Here is a 22036-nt window from a genome sequence, read left to right on the forward strand (position 1 = left end):
TGTAATTTCTACTTTAAAATATCAGACTTGATTTACCCTAACAATTTTTTTTAGCAACCCTTACAAAAATGTTCATTCATTATAATTCCCATTTCCTGTTGATGTAGGATTAATTTCCTGCTGTGAGAAACTGGTAAAAAGATGACACACCTGAACACTCTTAGAAGCTACAACGTTGACCTTACTTCCTCCACCTGGGCCACAAGATTAGGGCAGGCACCTGACGGTCTTAGGAGCTACAACGTTGACCTTACCTCCTCCACTTGGGCCACAAGATTAGCGCAGGCAGCCAAGAGAGGGAGGAACTCCACTGCTTTGTTACAGAGAATTTCAATACTTATTACATTGCTCACGTATATGCTTGCAGACTTTCGAGGACTTAGCTGGTTGGGAGGACTAGGTGCACTGCTACCAGAACTCCCATCTGCTGTCATTTCCAACTTGTCAGATAGAGGAACCACAATGCACGGCTCAGTATTGGAAGAGGATGTGTGTACTGTAAGTTATCTGGATAGAGGTTAGTATATTTACACATGCTGCTACTGATATTATTGCTGTTTATTTTGAGTTGATAGTACTACTACCACTTAGTTACAACTACTATTTGTTGTTGAAGATCTCATTATTGTTCAAATAAATGTTAATTTCATTGCAGTCTGTTTTTCCAATAGCAAAAGGTTTAGGCTACTTCATTTGAATAGATCTATTGTCTCTCCTTGAAAAAATAACAAAATCAAAGACAGATTTAGAAGTTTGGGGGGGGGAGTAACTACAGTATTTATTAATAGACCTATGTTTCAAGGGTCAAATATTTACTGTTTCATCTTTCAACTGGTCCATTCCATACTTTATTGGTCTTGTTGATAGATGTAGCTAGCTGTACATAATATATGATTTGGTCTTGTTGATAAATGTAGCTAGCTGTACATAATATATGATTTGGTCTTGTTGATAAATGTAGCTAGCTGCACATAACATATGATTTGGTCCTTTTGATAAATGTAGCTAGCTGTACATAATATATGATTTGATGAACACATGTTGATAATTTCAGATCAGATTTTTTAACTAACTGGCATATTGACATTGTTTTTATGAGAGATACTGTATGTTAATGTGAACCGGTGCACATGTGACAAAGCCAGATACAGGAATAAGTCCAGGTACCTTCATGCATTGAACATAATGAATAAATTCGACTGCAGGAAAGGGCTACGACACAATATTAACAAGAGGCATATGCAAGTGGCACTTTCACAACAGAACCGTTCTGCAAAATCCTGTGTTCATGAGATCAACGTGTCTAACTTTCCCTGTTTTGCAGACTGACAGGAAGTCCAAGGACAGACAGATCTGCATCCCCCATCAAAGTGCTCTTTGACAACATACTGCTTTTCTTGGACATATTTGTCACTGGATACCTTGGGAATGATGGACGATGGCTGCCTGTCACCAGACAATGACATGGTGACGGGAGGAGGGTCTAGCGGAGGAGGCCGGCTCCGCAGCGCTGACCTGATCCTGGGCTTCAGTAAGGACCAGTATCTCCTGCTCACTCCCGTAGGGTCCGAACGGACCCATGAAGTGGACACTGAGGGCCTGGAGAACCACCAGGGGAAGCTGGGCCAGTCAGACCCCTACAGATACCTGGCCAGCCTGGAGGACAGCACCCAGCACTCTGCCTTTCACGGTCAGTACATTGGTTGTTATTGATTTATAGGTTCATTCATTGATTGATTAGGTGATGTTTATTACATGAAGACAAGGTAAAGGGTGGCAGGTAGCGTAGTGGTTAGAGAGTTGGGCCAGTAACCGAAAGGTTGCTAGATCGAATCCCCGAGTTGACAAGGTAAAAATCTGTCGTTCTGCCCCCGAACAAGGCAGTTAACCCACTGTTCCTAGGCCGTCATAGTGAACAGGAATATGTTCTTAACTGACTTGCCAGGTTAAATAAAATAAATCAATAAAAGTAACACTTCCTATGAATACCCTCTTATGAGACATGCATAATGCATTATAATGGACAACATAGGCACTAATAACTGCTCATAAACATATATAACATATACAGCAACAACATCAGTGAAATAGCAGTTCATATAAGACTTATATCCAAGACTTTCACTTCTCCACAGTAAAATGAGTAGTCACAATGTTTACTTAGATTACCTCATCCAGGAGGAAAGGCAGGGACAGTTGAAAGCATACGGCACTGACCTCATCCAGGAGGAAAGGCAGGGACAGTTGAAAGCATACGGCACTGACTTCATCCAGGAGGAAAGGCAGGGACAGTTGAAAGCATACGGTGCTAACCTCATCCAGGAGGAAAGGCAGGGACAGTTGAAAGCATACGGTGCTAACCTCATCCAGGAGGAAAGGCAGGGACAGTTGAAAGCACACTGTGCTAACCTCATCCAGGAGAAAATGCAGGGACAGTTGAAAGCACACGGCGCTGACATCATCCAGGAGGAAAGGCAGGGACAGTTGAAAGCACACTGTGCTAACCTCATCCAGGAGGAAAGGCAGGGACAGTTGAAAGAACACTGTGCTAACCTCATCCAGGAGGAAAGACGGGGACAGTTGAAAGCATACGGCACTGACCTCATCCAGGAGGAAAGACGGGGAGAGTTGAAAGCATACGGCACTGACCTCATCCAGGAGGAAAGACGGGGACAGTTGAAAGCATACGGTGCTAACCTCATCCAGGAGGAAAGGCAGGGACAGTTGAAAGCATACGGTGCTAACCTCATCCAGGAGGAAAGACGGGGACAGTTGAAAGCACACTGTGCTAACCTCATCCAGGAGGAAAGGCGGGGACAGTTGAAAGCACACGGTGCTAACCTCATCCAGGAGGAAAGGCAGGGACAGTTGAAAGCATACGGCGCTAACCTCATCCAGGAGGAAAGGCAGGGACAGTTGAAAGCATACGGTGCTAACCTCATCCAGGAGGAAAGGCAGGGACAGTTGAAAGCATACGGCGCTAACCTCATCCAGGAGGAAAGGCAGGGACAGTTGAAAGCATACGGTGCTAACCTCATCCAGGAGGAAAGGTAGGGACAGTTGAAAGCATACGGCGCTAACCTCATCCAGGAGGAAAGGCAGGGACAGTTGAAAGCACACTGTGCTTGGATTGTCATTTTCTCAAGATTCAGAGACTACAGTTTATCACTACAGTATAGCTACAATGTTTAACTTAATGTTTCCAACCTGTTAAGGATGATGCAAATTTTCGCAGCTTTTCGCAACTTTTTTTTACAAATCGCGCAACATTTCAACGTCCTGCTACTCATGCCAGGAATATAGTATATGCATATAATAAGTATATGTGTATAGAAAACACTCTGAAGTTTCTAAAACTGGTTAAATCATGTCTGTGGCTATAACAGAACGTGTTCAGGAGTAAAAATCCCAGGAATAACTGTTCACCAAAAACACAAAAAAAATATTCATCCGCCAGTCTTTGAATTGTCTAAGGCGATAGAAAATAGATGAGGTTCCGTTTACAACGCCTACAGCTTCCACACGATGTCGCCAATACTGGCATTTCTTTGCACGTTTATCCTTGGTGGGATGACGTATAGGCACTTCCTGTCTTGGGGTGCACCCAGGAAATTATGAAAGTGAAAAAAATGGACGCTGATTTCAAGACTTGCTGCTATCGAATACAGATTGCCCCGTGATCAATTTTATCGATTATTAACGTTTATTAATACCTAAAGTTGGTTTACAAAAGTCGTTTGAAGTGATTTGTAAAAGTTTAAAAGGCAACTTTGTTAATTTTAAAAAGTGACGTTGTGTCGTGTAAAGGTGAATTTTCCTTGGATCAGACGGCCTTCATAAATGGACATTTTGGGCATACTTTGACGGATTTAATCGGGAAAAAGACCCAATTGTGATGTTTATGGGACATATAGGAGTGCCAACAAAGAAGCTCGTCAAAGGTAATGAATGTTTTATATTTTATTTCTGCGTTTTGTGTAGCGCCGGCTACCGCAAAATCTTTTGTTTAGGTCTCGTTCAGGTATTTTGGGGGGTGCATGCTATCAGATAATAGCTTCTCATGCTTTCGCCGAAAAGCATTTTACAAATCTGACATGTTGGCTAGATTCACAACGAGTGTAGCTTTAATTGAGTACCTTGCATGTGTGTTTTAATGAAAGTTTGAGTTTTATCGAGTACTACGAGTGGCGCTCTGAAATTTCCGCTGATTTGGTTCCTGTGCAGGAACCAAAAATTTGCATCATCCGTAACAGGTTTTAACACAACCAGATCTAGGACCAGGCTTGGATAAGAAATGGCAGGTTGGATATCGACTGACTGACTAAGTAGGCCTGGCTGGGATGAATAAGGGACTGGTGTACCAAGTATTTTGTTTATTAGAACATAACATTATATCCTTCTATTACTGTAACATTACAGCATAGTGACTTAAGGAGACCACTTTTCCTGCCTCACATGTTTGTTACCAAGTCAACGATCTGATGATAATCTTGAGCCTCAATTGATTTGGATTAATAAATTAACAAACTCGGATTAGATCTACCATCCATCAGCCATGTGTAGTGGGGCTTCAACCTCACCCTGTTTTCTACCATCAGCCATGTGTAGTGGGGCTTCAACCTCACCCTGTTTTCTACCATCTATCAGCCATGTGTAGTGGGGCTTCAACCTCAGCCTGTTTTCTACCATCAGCCATGTGTAGTGGGGCTTCAACCTCAGCCTGTTTTCTACCATCAGCCATGTGTAGTGGGGCTTCAACCTCACCCTGTTTTCTACCATCAGCCATGTGTCATGGGGCTTCACCTCACCCTGTTTTCTACCATCAGCCATGTGTAGTGGGGCTTCAACCTCACCCTGTTTTCTACCATCAGCCATGTGTAGTGGGGCTTCAACCTCAGCCTGTTTTCTACCATCAGCCATGTGTAGTGGGGCTTCAACCTCAGCCTGTTTTCTACCATCAGTCATGTGTAGTGGGGCTTCAACCTCAGCCTGTTTTCTACCATCAGCCATGTGTAGTGGGGCTTCAACCTCACCCTGTTTTCTACCATCCATCAGCCATGTGTAGTGGGGCTTCAACCTCACCCTGTTTTCTTAGAAAAGATGATCTGGTGTGGGGCGGTGCAGAGGACAAGTACAGTCTTGGTGTAGATTAGAGCTGTCTATTCCCACATGAGGACACTCAGGTTTAACAGGTGGCATCTGTCCCCATGGGACTATGAGATCACCCGTAGAGAGAGCTGCATATTAGGTCCCCTTTTGGTAAGTAGAGCTGGCACTGCCGAAGGAGCCGAGTGCAAGAAGACAGATACCTAAACACACACGTCTCTCCTGTTCGACTGTCTCCTCTTCAGAGTCGGGCCTTTTCTCCAGGGACGAGTGTGACGGGGACCTGGGAGATCTCCAGAAGGGGGTGGGCAGCGGGGAAAAGTCCCCCGAGCCTCCAAAGGAGGACCGCCCTAAGAAGAAGCACCGGCGTAACCGCACCACCTTCACCACCTTCCAGCTCCATGAGTTGGAGAAGGCCTTTGAGAAGTCCCACTACCCTGACGTCTACAGCCGGGAGCTCCTGGCCATGAAGGTCTACCTCCTTGAGGTCCTTGTCCAGGTATACAACCTCCACCTATCTAATACTACTACTATACACTATTAATACTGTATTGAGTATCTACCTATCTAATACTACTACTACTATACACTATTAATACTGTATAGTCTCTACCTATCTAATACTACTATACACTAATAATACTGTATAGTCTCTACCTATCTAATACTACTACTACTATACACTAATAATACTGTATAGTATCTACCTATCTAATACTACTACTACTACTACTACTATACACTAATAATACTGTATAGTCTCCACCTATCTAATATTACTACTACTATACACTATTAATACTGTATAGTCTCTAGCTGTTTAATACTACTACTATACACTATTAATACTGTATAGTCTCCACCTATAATACTACTACTACTACTATACACTAATAATACTGTATAGTCTCTACCTATCTAATACTACTATCACTATACACTAATAATAATGTATGGGAGTCTCTACCTATCTGATACTACTATCACTATACACTAATAATACTGTATTGAGTATCTACCTATCTAATACTACTATACACTAATAATACTGTATAGTCTCTACCTATCTAATACTACTACTACTATACACTATTAATACTGTATAGTCTCTACCTATCTAATACTACTATACACTAATAATACTGTATAGTCTCTACCTATCTAATACTACTACTACTATACACTAATAATACTGTATAGTATCTACCTATCTAATACTACTACTACTACTACTATACACTAATAATACTGTATAGTCTCCACCTATCTAATATTACTACTACTATACACTATTAATACTGTATAGTCTCTAGCTGTTTAATACTACTACTATACACTATTAATACTGTATAGTCTCCACCTATAATACTACTACTACTACTATACACTAATAATACTGTATAGTCTCTACCTATCTAATACTACTATCACTATACACTAATAATACTGTATGGGAGTCTCTACCTATCTGATACTACTATCACTATACACTAATAATACTGTATTGAGTATCTACCTATCTAATACTACTATACACTAATAATACTGTATAGTCTCTACCTATCTAATACTACTACTACTATACACTAATACTACTGTATTGAGTCTCTACCTATCTGATACTACTATTACTATACACTATTAATACTGTATTGAGTATCTACCTATCTGATACTACTATTACTATCACTATACACTAATAATACTGTCTTGAGTCTCTACCTATCTAATACTACTATCACTATACACTAATAATACTGTCCAGGTATGGAGCCCTTGGCTGTCGACTATTACTAGACTAGGATTACTACTGGCCCTTCTACCACTACTACCACCACCACCCCCATTACTACAAGTACCACCACCACTACGACTAGTACTACCACCACCACTACTACAACTATTACCACCACCATCACCACTACTATTACTACTAATATTACCACCACCACTACTACTACTATTACTACTAATATTACTACTACTACTACTACTACTACTACTACTACTACTATTACCACCACCACCATTACTATTACCACCACTTCTACTACTACTACTATTACCACTACTACTACTACTATTACCACCACTTCTACTACTACTACTATTACCACTACTACTACTACTATTACCACCACTTCTACTACTATTACCACCACTACTACTATTACCACCACCACCACCACTACTACTATTACCACCACCACCACTACTACTATTACCACCACTACTACTATTACCACCACTACAACTACTACTATTACCACCACTTCTACTACTACTATTATTACCACTACTACTACTACTATTACCACCACTTCTACTACTATTACCACCACTTCTACTACTATTACCACCACCACCACTACTACTATTACCACCACTACAACTACTACTATTACCACCACTTTTACTACTACTATTATTACCACTACTACTATTACCACCACTTCTACTACTATTACCACCACTACTACTATTACCACCACCACCACCACTACTACTATTACCACCACTACAACTATTACTATTACCGCCACTTCTACTACTACTATTACTATTACCACCACTACTACTACTACTACTACTATTACCACCACTACTACTACTACTACTATTACCACCACTTCTACTACTACTACTACTACTACTATTACCACCACTTCTACTACTACTACTACTACTACTATTACCACCACTTCTACTACTACTACTACTATTACCACCACTTCTACTACTACTACTATTACCACCACTTCTACTACTACTACTATTACCACCACTTCTACTACTACTACTATTACCACCACTTCTACTACTACTACTATTACCACCACTTCTACTACTACTACTATTACCACCACTTCTACTACTACTACTATTACCACCACATCTACTACTACTACTACTACTACTACTATTACCACCACTTCTACTACTATTACCACCACTTCTACTACTATTACCACCACTTCTACTACTATTACCACCACTTCTACTACTACTACTACTACTATTACCACCACTTCTACTACTACTACTATTACCACCCCCACCACTACTATGACTACTACTACTATTACCACCACCACCACTACTACTAATACCACCACTACTACTATTACCAGCACAGCTGCTGCTACTACTACTACTATTACTATTAGTAGTAGTAGTAGTGGGCACCAGTAGCTTACCACAGGTTAAATAAATTACACAGAATTACACAGCCTCTTACACAGCCTCTAACTAAATTGCATAGCCTCTAACTAAATTACACAGCCTCTAACTGAATTACACACCCTCTAACTGAATTACACAGCCTCTAACTGAATTACACAGCCTCTAACTGAATTACACAGCCTCTAACTGAATTACACACCCTCTAACTGAATTACACAGCCTCTAACTAAATCACACAGAATTACACAGCCTCTTACACAGCCTCTAACCAAATTACACAGCCTCTAACCAAATTACACAGCCTCTAACTAAATTACACAGCCTCTAACTAAATTACACAGTCTCTTACACAGCCTCTAACCAAATTACACAGCCTCTAACTAAATTACACACCCTCTAACTAAATTACACAGCCTCTAACTGAATTACACACCCTCTAACTGAATTACACAGCCTCTAACTAAATCACACAGAATTACACAGCCTCTTACACAGCCTCTAACCAAATTACACAGCCTCTAACCAAATTACACAGCCTCTAACCAAATTACACAGCCTCTAACCAAATTCATTTGAATTCTGAATAATTTAGTCCAGGCCATTTTTGTAAAAAAAAATTAAGCAAAACATCAACAACAACATCTACAAATACTATTATTACTACCATTATTGTGATGTAGTGTGCACTACATCGATGTAGTGTGCACTCCTGAGTGACTACTGTAGACTAATACTACGGTATCTTCTCTTCCGTGTCCAGGTGTGGTTCCAGAACCGTCGGGCTAAGTGGAGACGTCAGGAGAAGATGGACTCCAACTCAACAAAGCTCCGCAACTCCCCCATGTTGTCTTTCAACCGGTCGCCCATGCCCCCCAATGTGGGTCTCATGTCCAACCCATTACCCCTGGACCCCTGGCTGGCATCACCCATGTCCAGCGGCACCCCGATGCACACTATCCCCGGATATGCAGGCCCAGGGCAGGGCCCTCACTTTCAGCCTGCCTACCCCAGCCACTCCCACTGCCACAGCCACAGCTTCCTCGACAGCCCCCCAGGACATGGCATGGTGCACCAAGGGATGGTACAGGGGATGCAGTCTGTGGCCCTGCCACTCTACCAGTGCCCCTGCAGCTTCAATGATAAGTACCCTCTGCTAAGGACCTGGAACATGGTTCCAGCATCACAGCACTGAGGTTGAAGGCTAAGGAGCACATCCATTCCATGGATAAAACCTGGAAGCCGGACATTCATTTAAGGATGGTCAACCACAACAGGTGATCACAACAAAGATATTATGTTAACAATAGTGAACTTCAACATGATCAAAACAAAGACATTCTATAAAGGATGCTAAACTTCAACATAATCAAAACAAAGACATTCTATAAAGGATGCTAAACTTCAACATAATCAAAACAAAGACATTCTATAAAGGATGCTAAACATCAACATAATCAAAACAAAGACATTCTATAAAGGATGCTAAGCTTCAACATAATCAAAACAAAGAAATTCTATAAAGGATGATTACTTCAGCAGGTAATCAAAACAAAGACATTCTATAAAGGATGATTACTTCAGCAGGTAATCAAAACAAAGACATTCTATAAAGGATGATTACTTCAGCAGGTAATCAAAACAAAGACATTCTGTAAAAGGGATGGTGAACTTCAGAACAAAGACATTCTGTATAGTTTATACATTTTTTTTTTTTGTTAATTTTAGTTAACCTTTATTTATTTTAGTCAGATAAAGAGATATGGTCAAAAGTAATACATTATATAGGGATTAGGGTGCCATTTAGGTTGTGTTCTGTGTATTTAAAAGGCTTATTGTCTCCATTAAGTTTTTTTTCTTATCACTTATTTATATTTGCATATTTGTACACTGTAAATTCTTTCTGGAAGTGAAATAAAATGAACTTTTACGAATAATTCAGTGGTGCTACCATATTGAAAAGTCTAGTGATCATGTGAAATGTTATCATATTGGCATTGATTAAAGATTGTTTACACCTAATATTAGCTTTGTGTTACTGTAACAAATCCTGTCCTAGTTACTGTAACTAGATGGGGCAGGGTGGGGTGTGTTACAGTAACTAGATGGGGGCAGGGTGTGTTACAGTAACTAGATGGGGGCAGGGTGTGTTACAGTAACTAGATGGGGCAGAGTGTGTTACAGTAACTAGATGGGGGCAGGGTGGGGTGTGTTACAGTAACTAGATGGGGCAGGGCAGGGTGTGTTACTGTAACTAGATGGGGCAGGGTGGGGTGTGTTACAGTAACTAGATGGGGGCAGGGTGTGTTACAGTAGCTAGATGGGACAGGGTGTGTTACTGTAACTAGATGGGGCAGGGTGTGTTACAGTAACTAGATGGGGCAGGGCAGGGTGTGTTACAGTAACTAGATGGGGCAGGGTGGGGTGTGTTACAGTAACTAGATGGGGCAGGGTGGGGTGTGTTACTGTAACTAGATGGGGCAGGGTGGGTTACAGTAACTAGATGGGGCAGGGTGTGTTACAGTAACTAGATGGGGCAGGGCAGGGTGTGTTACAGTAACTAGATGGAGGCAGGGCGGGGTGTGTTACGGTAACTAGATGGGACAGGGTGTGTTACAGTAACTAGATGGGGGCAGGGTGGGGTGTGTTACAGTAACTAGATGGGGCAGGGCAGGGTGTGTTACAGTAACTAGATGGGGCAGGGTGGGGTGTGTTACAGTAACTAGATGGGGCAGGGTGGGGTGTGTTACTGTAACTAGATGGGGCAGGGTGGGTTACAGTAACTAGATGGGGCAGGGTGTGTTACAGTAACTAGATGGGGCAGGGCAGGGTGTGTTACAGTAACTAGATGGAGGCAGGGCGGGGTGTGTTACGGTAACTAGATGGGACAGGGTGTGTTACAGTAACTAGATGGGGGCAGGGTGGGGTGTGTTACAGTAACTAGATGGGGCAGGGCAGGGTGTGTTACAGTAACTAGATGGGGCAGGGTGTGTTACAGTAACTAGATGGGACAGGGTGTGTTACAGTAACTAGATGGGGCAGAGTGTGTTACAGTAACTAGATTGTGGCAGGGTGGGGTGTGTTACAGTAACTAGATGGGGCAGGGTGTGTTACAGTAACTAGATGGGGCAGGGCAGGGTGTGTTACAGTAACTAGATGGGGCAGAGTGTGTTACAGTAACTAGATGGGGCAGGGCAGGGTGTGTTACAGTAACTAGATGGGGGCAGGGTGTGTTACAGTAGCTAGATGGGACAGGGTGTGTTACAGTAACTAGATGGGGCAGGGCAGGGTGTGTTACAGTAACTAGATGGGGGCAGGGTGTGTTACAGTAACTAGATGGGGCAGGGCAGGGTGTGTTACAGTAACTAGATGGGGCAGGGTGGGGTGTGTTACAGTAACTAGATGGGGCAGGGTGGGGTGTGTTACTGTAACTAGATGGGGCAGGGTGTGTTACAGTAACTAGATGGGGCAGGGTGTGTTACAGTAACTAGATGGGGCAGGGCAGGGTGTGTTACAGTAACTAGATGGGGCAGGGTGTGTTACAGTAACTAGATGGGACAGGGTGTGTTACAGTAACTAGATGGGGCAGAGTGTGTTACAGTAACTAGATGGGGGCAGGGTGGGGTGTGTTACAGTAACTAGATGGGGGCAGGGTGGGGTGAGTTACAGTAACTAGATGGGGCAGGGTGGGGTGTGTTACAGTAACTAGATGGGGCAGGGTGTGTTACAGTAACTAGATGGGACAGGGTGTGTTACAGTAACTAGATGGGGCAGAGTGTGTTGCAGTAACTAGATGGGGGCAGGGTGGGGTGTGTTACAGTAACTAGATGGGGGCAGGGTGGGGTGTGTTACAGTAACTAGATGGGGCAGGGTGGGGTTTGTTACAGTAACTAGATAGGGCAGGGTGTGTTACAGTAGCTAGATGGGGCAGGGTGGGGTGTGTTACAGTAACTAGATGGGGCAGGGCAGGGTGTGTTACTGTAACTAGATGGGGGCAGGGTGTGTTACAGTAGCTAGATGGGACAGGGTGTGTTACAGTAACTAGATGGGGCAGGGCAGGGTGTGTTACAGTAACTAGATGGGGGCAGGGTGTGTTACAGTAACTAGATGGGGCAGGGCAGGGTGTGTTACAGTAACTAGATGGGGCAGGGCAGGGTGTGTTACAGTAACTAGATGGGGGCAGGGTGTGTTACAGTAACTAGATGGGGCAGGGCAGGGTGTGTTACAGTAACTAGATGGGGCAGGGTGGGGTGTGTTACAGTAACTAGATGGGGCAGGGCAGGGTGTGTTACAGTAACTAGATGGGGCAGGGCAGGGTGTGTTACAGTAACTAGATGGGACAGGGTGAGGTGTGTTACAGTAACTAGATGGGACAGGGCAGGGTGTGTTACAGTAACTAGATGGGGGCAGGGTGTGTTACAGTAACTAGATGGGACAGGGTGAGGTGTGTTACAGTAACTAGATGGGGGCAGGGTGGGGTGAGTTACAGTAACTAGATGGGGCAGGGTGGGGTGTGTTACAGTAACTAGATGGGGCAGGGTGTGTTACAGTAACTAGATGGGGCAGGGTGGGGTGTGTTACAGTAACTAGATGGGGCAGGGTGTGTTACAGTAACTAGATGGGGCAGGGTGTGTTACAGTAACTAGATGGGGGCAGGGTGGGGTGTGTTACAGTAACTAGATGGGGGCAGGGTGTGTTACAGTAACTAGATGGGGCAGGGTAGGGTGTGTTACAGTAACTATATGGGGCAGGGTGTGTTACAGTAACTAGATCGGGGCAGGGTGGGGTGTGTTACAGTAACTAGATGGGGCAGGGTGTGTTACAGTAACTAGATGGGGCAGGGTGTGTTACAGTAACTAGATGGGGGCAGGGTGGGGTGTGTTACAGTAACTAGATGGGGCAGGGTGTGTTACAGTAACTAGATGGGGCAGGGTGGGGTGTGTTACAGTAACTAGATAGGGCAGGGTGTGTTACAGTAACTAGATGGGGCAGGGTGGGGTGTGTTACAGTAACTAGATGGGGCAGGGTGTGTTACAGTAACTAGTTGGGGGCAGGGTGGGGTGTGTTACAGTAACTAGATCGGGCAGGGTGTGTTACAGTAACTAGATGGGGCAGGGTGGGGTGTGTTACAGTAACTAGATGGGGCAGGGTGTGTTACAGTAACTAGATGGGGCAGGGTGGGGTGTGTTACAGTAACTATATGGGGCAGGGTGTGTTACAGTAACTAGATGGGGGCAGGGTGGGGTGTGTTACAGTAACTAGATGGGGGCAGGGTGTGTTACAGTAACTAGATGGGGCAGGGTAGGGTGTGTTACAGTAACTATATGGGGCAGGGTGTGTTACAGTAACTAGATCGGGGCAGGGTGGGGTGTGTTACAGTAACTAGATGGGGCAGGGTGTGTTACAGTAACTAGATGGGGCAGGGTGTGTTACAGTAACTAGATGGGGGCAGGGTGGGGTGTGTTACAGTAACTAGATGGGGCAGGGTGTGTTACAGTAACTAGATGGGGCAGGGTGGGGTGTGTTACAGTAACTAGATAGGGCAGGGTGTGTTACAGTAACTAGATGGGGCAGGGTGGGGTGTGTTACAGTAACTAGATGGGGCAGGGTGTGTTACAGTAACTAGTTGGGGGCAGGGTGGGGTGTGTTACAGTAACTAGATGGGGCAGGGTGTGTTACAGTAACTAGATGGGGCAGGGTGGGGTGTGTTACAGTAACTAGATGGGGCAGGGTGTGTTACAGTAACTAGATGGGGGCAGGGTGGGGTGTGTTATAGTAACTAGATGGGGAAGGGTGGGGTGTGTTACAGTAACTAGAAGGGGCAGGGTGGGGTGTGTTACAGTAACTAGATGGGGCAGGGTGTGTTACAGTAACTAGATGGGACAGGGTGTGTTACAGTAACTAGATGGGGCAGGGTGTGTTACAGTAACTAGATGGGGGCAGGGTGGGGTGTGTTACAGTAACTAGATGGGGCAGGGTGTGTTACAGTAACTAGATGGGGCAGGGTGTGTTACAGTAACTAGATGGGGCAGGGTGGGGTGTGTTACAGTAACTAGATGGGGCAGGGTGTGTTACAGTAACTAGATGGGGCAGGGTGTGTTACAGTAACTAGATGGGGGCAGGGTGGGGTGTGTTACAGTAACTAGATGGGGGCAGGGTGTGTTACAGTAACTAGATGGGGCAGGGTAGGGTGTGTTACAGTAACTATATGGGGCAGGGTGTGTTACAGTAACTAGATCGGGGCAGGGTGGGGTGTGTTACAGTAACTAGATGGGGCAGGGTGTGTTACAGTAACTAGATGGGGCAGGGTGTGTTACAGTAACTAGATGGGGGCAGGGTGGGGTGTGTTACAGTAACTAGATGGGGCAGGGTGTGTTACAGTAACTAGATGGGGCAGGGTGGGGTGTGTTACAGTAACTAGATAGGGCAGGGTGTGTTACAGTAACTAGATGGGGCAGGGTGGGGTGTGTTACAGTAACTAGATGGGGCAGGGTGTGTTACAGTAACTAGTTGGGGGCAGGGTGGGGTGTGTTACAGTAACTAGATCGGGCAGGGTGTGTTACAGTAACTAGATGGGGCAGGGTGGGGTGTGTTACAGTAACTAGATGGGGCAGGGTGTGTTACAGTAACTAGATGGGGCAGGGTGGGGTGTGTTACAGTAACTATATGGGGCAGGGTGTGTTACAGTAACTAGATGGGGGCAGGGTGTGTTACAGTAACTAGATGGGGCAGGGTAGGGTGTGTTACAGTAACTATATGGGGCAGGGTGTGTTACAGTAACTAGATCGGGGCAGGGTGGGGTGTGTTACTGTAACTAGATGGGGCAGGGTGTGTTACAGTAACTAGATGGGGCAGGGTGTGTTACAGTAACTAGATGGGGGCAGGGTGGGGTGTGTTACAGTAACTAGATGGGGCAGGGTGTGTTACAGTAACTAGATGGGGCAGGGTGGGGTGTGTTACAGTAACTAGATAGGGCAGGGTGTGTTACAGTAACTAGATGGGGCAGGGTGGGGTGTGTTACAGTAACTAGATGGGGCAGGGTGTGTTACAGTAACTAGTTGGGGGCAGGGTGGGGTGTGTTACAGTAACTAGATGGGGCAGGGTGTGTTACAGTAACTAGATGGGGCAGGGTGGGGTGTGTTACAGTAACTAGATGGGGCAGGGTGTGTTACAGTAACTAGATGGGGGCAGGGTGGGGTGTGTTATAGTAACTAGATGGGGAAGGGTGGGGTGTGTTACAGTAACTAGAAGGGGCAGGGTGGGGTGTGTTACAGTAACTAGATGGGGCAGGGTGTGTTACAGTAACTAGATGGGACAGGGTGTGTTACAGTAACTAGATGGGGCAGGGTGTGTTACAGTAACTAGATGGGGGCAGGGTGGGGTGTGTTACAGTAACTAGATGGGGCAGGGTGTGTTACAGTAACTAGATGGGGCAGGGTGGGGTGTGTTACAGTAACTAGATGGGGCAGGGTGTGTTACAGTAGCTAGATATGGGGTGTATGTGGAAATGTGTGTTGTGTGTGTGGGGTGTGTGTGTGAGTGGGAGGTGGGTGTGTGTGGGGGGGGTATGTGTGGTAGGTGTGTTGTGTGTGGGAGGTGGTTGTGTGGGGGGGGGGTATGTGTGGTAGGTGTGTTGTGTGTGGGGTGTATGTGTGTGTGGGAGGTGGGTGTGTGTGGGGGGGTGTATGTGTGGTAGGTGTGTTTTGTGTGGGGTGGGTTTGTATGGGAAGTGTGTAGGGTGTGTGTGTATTGGGTTCATGTGGGAGGTGGGTGGGTGTGTGGGGGGTATGTGTGGGGGGGTATATGGGAGGTGTGTGGGGTGTGTGTGTATTCGGTGTGTGTGTATTGGGTGCATGTGGGAGGTGTGTGTGGTAGGTGTGTTGGGTGTGTTTGGGGTGGGTTTGTATGGGAGGTAGGTGGGTGTGTGTGGGGGGTATGTGTTGGGTGTGTGTGGGGTGGATGTGTGTTGGGTGTGTGTGGGGTGGGTGTGTGTGGGAGGTGTGTTGGGTGTGTGTGGGGTGGGTTTGTATGGGAGGTGGGTGGGTGTGTGTGGGGGATATGTGTGGGGTGTGTGTCGGAGCTGTGTGGTGTGTGTGTGTGTATTGGGTGTGTGTGTATTGGGTGTGTGTGCATTGGGTGTGTGTGTATTGGGTGTGTGTGCATTGGGTGTGTGGGGGAGGTGTGTGTGTTCTGTAGATAACAGTTTGTGCTGTATAACCTCACCTGATACCAGTGTGTAACTGTCAGAGCAGCAGTAGTTGCTAATATTAAGGGATATGCCTACAATAAATATTATTATTGCATTGCAAGGATGTACTTTCGTATGGCTATTTATAACAAAGGGCCACAATATTATGCCTTGGTGTTTACATTTCTACGGACCTAATTACCAAATTGACACATTTCTCCAGTAAGCAGGGTTCTACAAACATGTCAATTGAAAATGTGTTTTTTTGTAATAAGTGTATGGCTGGACGAGGGTTGAAGTTTATTACTAAATAATAACAAAACATTGAGTTTGTAACTCGCTGTTCATTGAAAAACATGATGCAGGGAGGGGTGTGTTACAGGGTTGTGTGTGTGTGTGTGTGTGTGTGTGTGTGTTCTAATGTGGCGGCTGTGTGCCCACGTCTGTGTGCGTACGTGGGTGGGCTGTGTGTGTAGGCTGAAGATCTGTTGACAGTCCAAGAGGGGTTGTTTGTGTAACGTGACAGGGGTTATCTATCTCCAGTTTGGAGGCATTTCAAGTCCATAGGTCTGCAAAAATGTCCTTTGAAAATGTTTTTGTGTCATAAATGTATGGCTGAATGAGGGTTGTAATTTAATATTAAATAATAACAATACATTGAATTTGTAACGCACTGTTCATTGAAAAATAATCTCAAAGTTCTATAGTTTGTGTGTGTGTGTGTGTGTGTGTGTGTGTGTGTGTGTGTGTGTGTGTGTGTGTGTGTGTGTGTGTGTGTGTGTGTGTGTGTGTTCATACTCAGAGAAAGGTATCCCTGCCCACCAGGTAAACTGGGGATGGGTCTGGAATAAGCAGGGCTTTCTCCTATAGCAGGGCTTTCTCCTATAGCAGGGCTTTCTCCTATAGCATGGCTTTCTCCTATAGCAGGGCTTTCTCCTATAGAGCTCCATTTTTATGGAATGGTCTGCCTACCCATGTGAGAGACGCAAACTCTGTCTCAACCTTTAAGTCTTTACCGAAGACTCATCTCTTCAGTGGGTCATATGATTGAGTGTAGTCTGGCCCAGGAGTGGGAAGGTGAACGGAAAGGCTCTGGAGCAACGAACTGCCCTTGCTGTCTCTGCCTGGCCGGTTCCCCTCTTTCCACTGGGATTCTAACCCTATTACAGGGACTGAGTCACTGGCTTACTGGTGCCCTTTCATACCGTCCCTGGGAGGGGTGCGTCACTTGAGTGGGTTGAGTCACTGATGTGATCTTCCTGTCTGGGTTGGTGCACCCCCTTGGGTTGTGCCGTGGCGGAGATCTTTGTGGGCTATACTCGGCCTTATCTCAGGATGGTAAGTTGGTGGTTGAAGATATCCCTCTAGTGGTGTGGGGGCTGTGCTTTGGCAAAGTTGGTGGAGTTATATCCTTCCTGTTTGGCCCTGTCCGGGGGTATCATCGGATGGGGCCACAGTGTCTCCTGACCCCTCCGGTCTGAGCCTCCAGTATTTATGCTGCAGTAGTTTGTGTGTCGGGGGGCTAGGGTCAGTTTGTTATATCTGGAGTACTTCTCCTGTCTTATCCGGTGTCCTGTGTGAATTTAAGTATGCTCTCTCTAATTCTCTCTTTCTCTCTTTCTTTCTCTCTCTCGGAGGACCAGAGCCCTAGGACCATGCCTCAGGACTACCTGGCATGATGACTCCTTGCTGTCCCCAGTCCACCTGGCCGTGCTGCTGCTCCAGTTTCAACTGTTTGCATGCGGCTATGGAATCCTGACCTGTTCACCGGACGTGCTACCTGTCCCAGACCTATTATTTGACCATGCTGGTCATTTATGAACATTTGAACATCTTGGCCATGTTCTGTTATAATCTCCATCCGGCACAGCCAGAAGAGGACTGGCCACCCCTCATAGCCTGGTTCCTCTCTAGGTTTCTTCCTAGGTTTTGGCCTTTCTAGGGAGTTTTTCCTAGTCAACGTGCTTCAACACCTGCATTGTCACGGAGTTCCTTTGTTATGTCTTTGTGTTAGGTTGGTCAGGGCGTGAGTTGGGGTGGGTAGTCTATGTCCTTTTTCTATGTTGTTATATTTCTATGTGTTTGGCCTAGTATGGTTCTCAATCAGAGGCAGGTGTCGTTCGTTGTCTCTGATTGAGAATCATACTTAGGTAGCCTGTTTTCCCCATTTGGGTTGTGGGTGTTTATTTTTTGGTTTGTGTTTCTGCACCAGACAGGACTGTTTCAGTTTCATTTTCGGTCTCTTGTTGTTTTTGTCATTCAGTGTTCTGTTCTATGAAATAATCATGAACACAAACCACGCTGCACTTTGGTCCTCACCTTCTTCCACCAAGGAAAACCGTTACATGCATTGCTTGCTGTTTGGGGTTTTAGGCTGGGTTTCTGTACAGCACTTTGAGATATCAGCTGATGTACGAAGGGCTATATAAATAAATTTGATTTGATTTGGAATACTCCATAGCTCCTGGTTGCCTCGGCCACTAAGTACGGCTTGTTTGAAAGACGGTTTCAGCTGTCGTGGGCTGCCAGCTGTTTGGAGAAGGAGGTGCTTTCTGTACCCTTGAGTGCCACGCATACAGGGACCTTTGAAATGTTCGGATCCTTTTGTTTTTGTAAATTTGATTAGTGGATTCAAAGTATGCGTCCGTGTGTGGTGAGGTTATGGACCATTGGCAACAGACAGCCACAATTATTTTAAACCTTTATTTAACTAGGAAAGTCAGTTAAAGAACAAATTCTTATTTACAATGACGGTCTACACCGGCCAAACGCGGATCAATTGTGCGCTGCCCTATGGGACTCCCAATCACGGCCGGATGTGATGCAGCCTGGATTCGAACCAGGTGCCTTAGACCCACTAGTAACACTTGACTTACTATAAGCCACCTGTTTCTAATTGACAGTTCAGTCATTAAGCAGACGCTCTCATCCAGAGAAACGTACAGTTAAGGCATTAAAATAGCTAGGTGAGACAACAACACATCACTGTCGTATCATGTAAATTTTTCTTCAATGAAGTAGCTATAAGCAGTCAGTAAATAGTGAGTTATTTAAGAGAGTCTTCAAAGAGGAAGGGTTTCAGATGTTTCCTGAAGATGGGCAGGGACATCGCTGTCCTATCTTCAAGGGGAAGCTGGTTCCACCATCGGGGTGCCAGGATAGAGAAGAGTTTTGACTGGGCTGAGCGGGAGCGGGATGGGAGGGCCAAGAGACCAGCGCTGGAGAGATGGAGTGCTTGGGATGGGGTGTAGGGTTTGAGCACAGCCTGAAGGAAGGGAGGGCGGTTCTTCTTGCTGCTCTGTAGACAAGCACCATGGTCTTGAAGATGATGCAAGTTTCGACTGGAAGCCAGTGGAGTGTGCGAAGGAATGGGGTGACATGGGAGAACTCAGGAAGGTTGAACACCAGGTGGGCTGCGGCATTTTGATGGCACAATCTATAATTTAGATGGTGGGTTAGCATGGGAACAGTTTGGAGACATATTATCTGGTTACCTTTAAACAGGTCAACATACACAAGGCTGCGGGGCCAGACGGATTACCAGGACGTGTGCTCCGGGCAAGTGCTGACCAACTGGCAGTTGTCTTCACTAACATTTTCAACATGTCCCTGATTGAGTCTGTAATACCAACATGCTTCAAGCAGACCACCATTGTCCCTGTGCCCAAGAACACAACGGCAACCTGCCTAAATGACGACAGATCTGTAGCAGTCACGTCCGTTGCCATGAAGTGCTTTGAAAGGCTGGTAATAGCTCAAACAGATCCACAGATGATGCAATCTCTATTGCACTCCACACTGCCCTTTCCCTCCTGGGCAAAAGGAACACCTACGTGAGAATGCTATTCATTGACTACAGCTCAGCGTTCAACACCATAGTATCCTCAAAGCTCATCACGAAGCTAAGGAACCTGGGACTAAACACCTCCTTCTGCAACTGGATCCTGGACTTCCTGACGGGCCGCCCCCAGGTGGTGAGGGTAGGTAACAACACTCTCAACGTGCTTCAACACCTGCATTGTCACGGAGTTCCTTTGTTATGTCTTTGTGTTAGGTTGGTCAGGGCGTGAGTTGGGGTGGGTAGTCTATGTCCTTTTTCTATGTTGTTATATTTCTATGTGTTTGGCCTAGTATGGTTCTCAATCAGAGGCAGGTGTCGTTCGTTGTCTCTGATTGAGAATCATACTTAGGTAGCCTGTTTTCCCCATTTGGGTTGTGGGTGTTTGTTTTCTGGTTTGTGTTTCTGCACCAGACAGGACTGTTTCAGTTTCATTTTCGGTCTCTTGTTGTTTTTGTCATTCAGTGTTCTGTTCTATGAAATAATCATGAACACAAACCACGCTGCACTTTGGTCCTCACCTTCTTCCACCAAGGAAAACCGTTACATGCATTGCTTGCTGTTTGGGGTTTTAGGCTGGGTTTCTGTACAGCACTTTGAGATATCAGCTGATGTACGAAGGGCTATATAAATAAATTTGATTTGATTTGGAATACTCCATAGCTCCTGGTTGCCTCGGCCACTAAGTACGGCTTGTTTGAAAGACGGTTTCAGCTGTCGTGGGCTGCCAGCTGTTTGGAGAAGGAGGTGCTTTCTGTACCCTTGAGTGCCACGCATACAGGGACCTTTGAAATGTTCGGATCCTTTTGTTTTTGTAAATTTGATTAGTGGATTCAAAGTATGCGTCCGTGTGTGGTGAGGTTATGGACCATTGGCAACAGACAGCCACAATTATTTTAAACCTTTATTTAACTAGGAAAGTCAGTTAAAGAACAAATTCTTATTTACAATGACGGTCTACACCGGCCAAACGCGGATCAATTGTGCGCTGCCCTATGGGACTCCCAATCACGGCCGGATGTGATGCAGCCTGGATTCGAACCAGGTGCCTTAGACCCACTAGTAACACTTGACTTACTATAAGCCACCTGTTTCTAATTGACAGTTCAGTCATTAAGCAGACGCTCTCATCCAGAGAAACGTACAGTTAAGGCATTAAAATAGCTAGGTGAGACAACAACACATCACTGTCGTATCACGTACATTTTCCTTCAATGAAGTAGCTATAAGCAGTCAGTAAATAGTGAGTTATTTAAGAGAGTCTTCAAAGAGGAAGGGTTTCAGATGTTTCCTGAAGATGGGCAGGGACATCGCTGTCCTATCTTCAAGGGGAAGCTGGTTCCACCATCGGGGTGCCAGGATAGAGAAGAGTTTTGACTGGGCTGAGCGGGAGCGGGATGGGAGGGCCAAGAGACCAGCGCTGGAGAGATGGAGTGCTTGGGATGGGGTGTAGGGTTTGAGCACAGCCTGAAGGAAGGGAGGGCGGTTCTTCTTGCTGCTCTGTAGACAAGCACCATGGTCTTGAAGATGATGCAAGTTTCGACTGGAAGCCAGTGGAGTGTGCGAAGGAATGGGGTGACATGGGAGAACTCAGGAAGGTTGAACACCAGGTGGGCTGCGGCATTTTGATGGCACAATCTATAATTTAGATGGTGGGTTAGCATGGGAACAGTTTGGAGACATATTATCTGGTTACCTTTAAACAGGTCAACATACACAAGGCT

General features: G+C 45.4%; 1 protein-coding gene across 1 annotated transcript; it reads left to right on the top strand.

Moving 5' to 3' along the window:
- Nucleotides 1-1428: 1428 nt before the first annotated feature.
- On the top strand, nucleotides 1429-9481 carry LOC139401789 (retinal homeobox protein Rx1-like). Its single transcript, XM_071145762.1, has 3 exons — nucleotides 1429-1690; nucleotides 5352-5605; nucleotides 9050-9481. Exons 1-3 carry the CDS (start codon nucleotides 1429-1431, stop codon nucleotides 9479-9481), a joined length of 948 nt encoding a protein of 315 aa, XP_071001863.1.
- The last annotated feature ends 12555 nt before the right edge of the window (nucleotides 9482-22036 follow it).

Source organism: Oncorhynchus clarkii, unplaced genomic scaffold, assembly GCF_045791955.1.
Source record: "Oncorhynchus clarkii lewisi isolate Uvic-CL-2024 unplaced genomic scaffold, UVic_Ocla_1.0 unplaced_contig_9350_pilon_pilon, whole genome shotgun sequence".
Taxonomy (NCBI): Eukaryota; Metazoa; Chordata; class Actinopteri; order Salmoniformes; family Salmonidae; genus Oncorhynchus; species Oncorhynchus clarkii.

Bases quoted from the DNA above. Each gene is read 5' to 3' on its own strand.
- LOC139401789 (XM_071145762.1), top strand. From the start codon at position 1,429: ATGATGGACGATGGCTGCCTGTCACCAGACAATGACATGGTGACGGGA. The intron at 1,691-5,351 runs GTCAGTACATTG...TCTCCTCTTCAG, and splicing joins CCAGCACTCTGCCTTTCACG to AGTCGGGCCTTTTCTCCAGG. The intron at 5,606-9,049 runs GTATACAACCTC...TTCCGTGTCCAG, and splicing joins TCCTTGAGGTCCTTGTCCAG to GTGTGGTTCCAGAACCGTCG.